This window comes from Papilio polytes, unplaced genomic scaffold, assembly GCF_000836215.1.
Source record: "Papilio polytes unplaced genomic scaffold, Ppol_1.0 DF821845.1, whole genome shotgun sequence".
Lineage (NCBI taxonomy): Eukaryota > Metazoa > Arthropoda > Insecta > Lepidoptera > Papilionidae > Papilio > Papilio polytes.
Window position 1 is genome coordinate 3,440,654 of NW_013527359.1, and position 4,811 is coordinate 3,445,464.

General features: G+C 36.7%; 1 protein-coding gene across 1 annotated transcript in view; it reads left to right on the plus strand.

Moving 5' to 3' along the window:
* LOC106107809 (homeotic protein female sterile-like) overlaps positions 1-3,548 on the plus strand; it is a 19,132-nt gene extending 15,584 nt beyond the window's left edge. The window contains exons 17-20 of the mRNA XM_013288813.1: positions 2-311; positions 389-531; positions 674-878; positions 1,017-3,548. Coding sequence (XP_013144267.1) covers positions 2-311; positions 389-531; positions 674-878; positions 1,017-1,082 — 724 coding nt within the window. The 3' untranslated portion in view covers positions 1,083-3,548. The remainder of the gene's footprint in view (position 1; positions 312-388; positions 532-673; positions 879-1,016) is intronic.
* Positions 3,549-4,811: the final 1,263 nt, after the last annotated feature.

The window sequence follows — 4,811 nt, forward strand, 5'->3', positions numbered from 1 at the left end:
CCGCGCTCATTACTCCCAACATCAAGAAGGAGGAGCCCAAGCCCCTCCTCACGCCTAAACCTATAGAAGACCTGATGGGCGTACCCAATATGGGGACGAACAACGTTTCCGAGAGAACGAAATATGATATGGAGAAAAAGATGGAGGAGTCGAAAAACTTTGCTCAGCCTTTCAAAATAAAACAGGAGCAAAATCTGAAAAACGCTAGTTCTTGGTCGTCCCTGGCGCAGGCCGGCAGTCCGCAGAACATCCCCAACATAGGAACGAATAATCAAGTCAAACAAAAACCTGTTATGGATAGTTGTTTCCAAGTAAGTCCTTTTTATTCGTTAGATTCATAATGTTTTGCAATTTACGAAAATGTCTTAACATATCTGTATCGTTGTAGGCGTTCAAGAAACAAGCTCGAGAGAAAATTGATCGACAAAGAGCGCTTCTAGAACAGCAGGAATTAAGGAAAAAAGAGCAGGCGGAAAGAGAGAGACAGCGGCAAGAAACGGAGAGGCGACATCCTGAGGAAGAAAAGTTAAGGTGAGAACTTTTTTCACTTGCTAGGACACGTTGTGAATTAACTTTTATTTTCACAGAACGAAGTCGTATACTGGTAGCGTTTTAGATATTTTGAGTTATTACTAGTTGTATATAAACAGTTTTGGTATGTTTGTGTGTGCAGGGTGGTACAGAACGTGCGCAAGACTGAGAGCGCGGAGGTGTCGTCGCCGAGCGTGTCGCCGGTGGCGCGCGCCTCCCCGCCCGCAGCGGCGGCGGCGGCGGCGGCGGCGGCGCAGGCGCAGGCGCAGGTCGCGCCCGACAACAAGCCCGCCAGCGAGCGCGAGCGCCTGCGACAGCGCGAGCAGGAGCGGCGCCGGCGAGAGGCGGTCAGTACACACACTACATACACGGAAGAAAGAGACAGCATGCGTGCCATTTTGTATTAGTAATCTTGTGTGTAAACGAAACACTGAACCAGTTATTGTGAAGTCGATAGCTTAGCAGAGTTTTTGTATATTTTGCAGATGGCGGGCCAGATAGACATGAACATGCAGAGTGACCTGATGGCTGCGTTTGAAGAGTCGCTGTAAAGTGCTTCGTGAAAGTTTAATTTAATTGTAAATATGGTATATAAATAAATGTCAATGCAATCTACAGTGTGAGTGCGTGTGGGCGTGGGCCGGTGACGCCGACGCTGACGCTGAACGATGGTCGGTGACGCCCGAGTGTTTGTGATTGTTCTCCGAGTGAAGTTATCGACTTATTATATGTGGTTAAGTGCTGTGAATAGATATACTTATATTTTAAATAAAACTGTTGTAACATCCGACCGGAGAGGGCGCGGGCCTCCGCAGAGGGTTGCATTTTAAATAATGTAATATAAGTTTGTATGCAAGTTCTTAATGTAAACTCTCTTTACATTCGTAAGCCTATATTTATATTTTATTCTAGAAGTGTCTTCTACCTTCCATATTTGTTTTATAGTATGTATTGAACATAGAATTGTAGAATTTTAAATTGATAAATCAAAAATGTTTTATTTTTAATGTACTGATAGATAATCAATTGAAACAATCAAATGTGTAATGTGTGGCGAGGTGGGGCGGCGCGGGGGCGGGGGCGGGGGCGCGGCGCTTTGCACGATGAGATTTTATGTAACAAACGTCTCCATCGACGCGACATCTCCCTACTACCTGCGTTGCATCGCGTCTATAATTTTAATATTATTTTCAGTTTTATACAAATGACTAATGTATGTTAAAGTAAAACTTAGCGATGTGTCGTAGCAAAAGATACTAATGTTTTAGTATTGTAACTATTAATTTTGTAACTAATAAAAGAGAAATGAACTATATAGTAGTCGATTTAAATTCTTTACTTTTACTTATTGACTGTGTATGTAATTGTTACATATTATTCGAATGTTGTTAGTGTATGAGTAAATAAATGATGAGTTGTTGTTCCTGTCCCTCAATATTTTATTGACTGTCGTGATGGTGACCGCAAGGTCCGTTAGCATTGTGTTTACATAAAATCTCATGGCGGTGTAGAGAGGGCACGGTGTAAGCAGTGCGTGGCGCAGTTGCGTGTTGTCCGAGGCCACGACGCAGGCCCCGGGGCGAGGCGTGCGTTATGTATTTAATAGTAAAATAAATTTCTGTTACGTGTTCGATTTTCGATAAATATTGCTTAATGTTAGTAGATTTTTTATCAGTCTGTCATCGTAAAACAAATCAAATGTCATACATTTGATTTGGAAATATATTTATTTTACATTGGAATATGTCTTTTTTATGTTTGTAGATAGTTAACTCCAGTGGAAATCTTGTAAAGTATTTAAAGCCGAGGCGGTCGTTGGCCGCCGAACGGCAACCATACCTCCGTCGTCCACGAGCGAGCATTGTATATTGTTAAGCAAATTTAAATTGCAGTCACTTACTCAATCTTTAAATCAAATGTAGATATTGAACTAAAATATATTGACATTCCATATAGTAAACTGTTGTTTAAATTGATGTACATGTAAATACTGCGCCGCTACTAGGATGTTACGATACTCCGTCGAAATAACACACATGAATCAATTTTTAAGTTATTTTATTAGTTATACCAAAAATCATGTTATTTTTTTGTGGGTATTAGATAAAAAGCAATAAATCAGTGTCTTCGCAATAAAAATTCATTAAAATCTATTGTTGCTGAACTCATGCAAGTTAAATCATTTTTATATACCTCGTGTACATATGACAAATATTTTTATTTAATTTCACAAACCTGAGCCATCGTTGTTAAATTACTTGGCATATCGACACCTAGTGTTTTTGTTAAGGTATTCTATGAAACAAACAATTGTCCATATGAAGTTAAAAACGACATGTTCCACGTACATGTAGTATATTTAAATAAAAAGTATTTCATTATTGGGATAAATTAAACAAATTTATATTTACGAAATACGCAATACATTACGGTCGTACATACATAACTTGCTACGAAAACATAGCGGTTAACAAAACAATACATTAGTACATAGATACTTATTGCTATTGCAGGTAGGCATTTACTGTCTATATGTACACTGTGAAATATTATGTACATGTATTTAATATGTATTCCACCGTATTGTACATGTACTTATCTTACAAATAAAAACAAGAAAAATTAACAATTCATTTTTATAAATAAACATTTATTTGGCTGAGTATTTTTCTTTTCGTTAAAATTTCCACGAACTAGCTCAGTTACCCTCTAGAATGTTCTCACAACCATACTAACCTATACAATAGTCTGAGGTAGTGACAACTACTAGCCTGCATCCACTGGCCCCTTGAATGAACTAGTGATAGCGAGATGGAATACGTCACTTAACCTGCATGAAGTTAGCTTTGCGAATGTAGGGTAGTTAAGAAAATTGATAGAAAAATAAATTTATCAAACGTTCAAAGAAACTTAAGTTCACCCGGTTTACTACGTTTCCAATGCCTAAACATTTGTACAAAAACCATTTCTCTCTTTCACGAAAAATGAGAAGGCTATAAGATTATTGCTTTTTAAACTACTAAAAATGGAACTGTATTATCAAATCCTATTGAATCGGGTGAATTTAGCTTCTCCGAAGGCTCTCGCACATAGATATTATAAAAAATAGAAACCTAGCAAATATGCCAGAAAACAGTTATCCAGTTGCTATGACGGTTAGTATTAGAAATAGTTATCACAAAAATATTTTTCTATATGTACAGATACGCGATATTTGGTGAAGTTTCCCCGATTAGTGTATACTGGGGAAGGATTACATATTTAAAATTACATAAAGATGTTAACAGTCTGTTCTGCCTTAAATAAGAACCATAACTGCATATTGCTGCAAAGAGACTAAATAAAGGTGGGCACAGCCGAGAGACATTTAAGGGTTCTTTATTGAATTGATGGAATATGTTTCGGACCTCCGCAACTATCATACAAAATAACAAACGATACTTAAGAACTAACATTTACTATTTGTAATTCATAACGATTTTTACACAAATAATAATATAACTAAAGCAGTTTTAAATAAGACCTAAATGCATGCGTCTATAGCCACATACTTGGTCATAGGTGGATATTTTCTATCTACATGACTGGGATAAAATGTAAAACATTTATAATTCATTTTAGTCAGTTGACAAAATTAAAAAGACCACCATTTTCTACTGAGGGTATACAGAAACAAATTTTATATACAACACGCACGAACAGCAAACACCGTTTACACTTATGAATATTGATTATATTTAACATTCAATGATTATATAGTTTGATCTCTCTAATACATAAGAAGCGAGGATCGTAGTAGTTTTGGCTGATTACCGAGGACTATGGACGCGCGAAGCCGCCATTCACTAGTAACAAACAATATCACCCAATACACAGGTTCATTGTACTAAAATAAAACGAATCAGTCTGGAATAATAATATATCACATTCCTTGAACTTACTGTACAACTAAAATTATACTACAGACAAGCATTTACTTTACATCGATATGTCACCTACCGATTGTGAACTTTGTCACTTCGTAATCAGACTAGGCGTGTAATAAACTGTTATTGCATTCTGAACGCATCATACCACAAATTCTTCCAAAGGGTTAAAAATGAACTTACATTTGGCATGTAAAAACAAATTCATAAGAAATTCATTTGATTATAAAAAGTTTTTTTTTAATTACACAAGACAAATAACTCAATTTTCAATTGAAGAACCCTCTGACTAAACTTTGGGCGCTTAATCAGTTTGAACAGTTAATTAAAGTTACTTTTAAAGTGTTTTTGGCT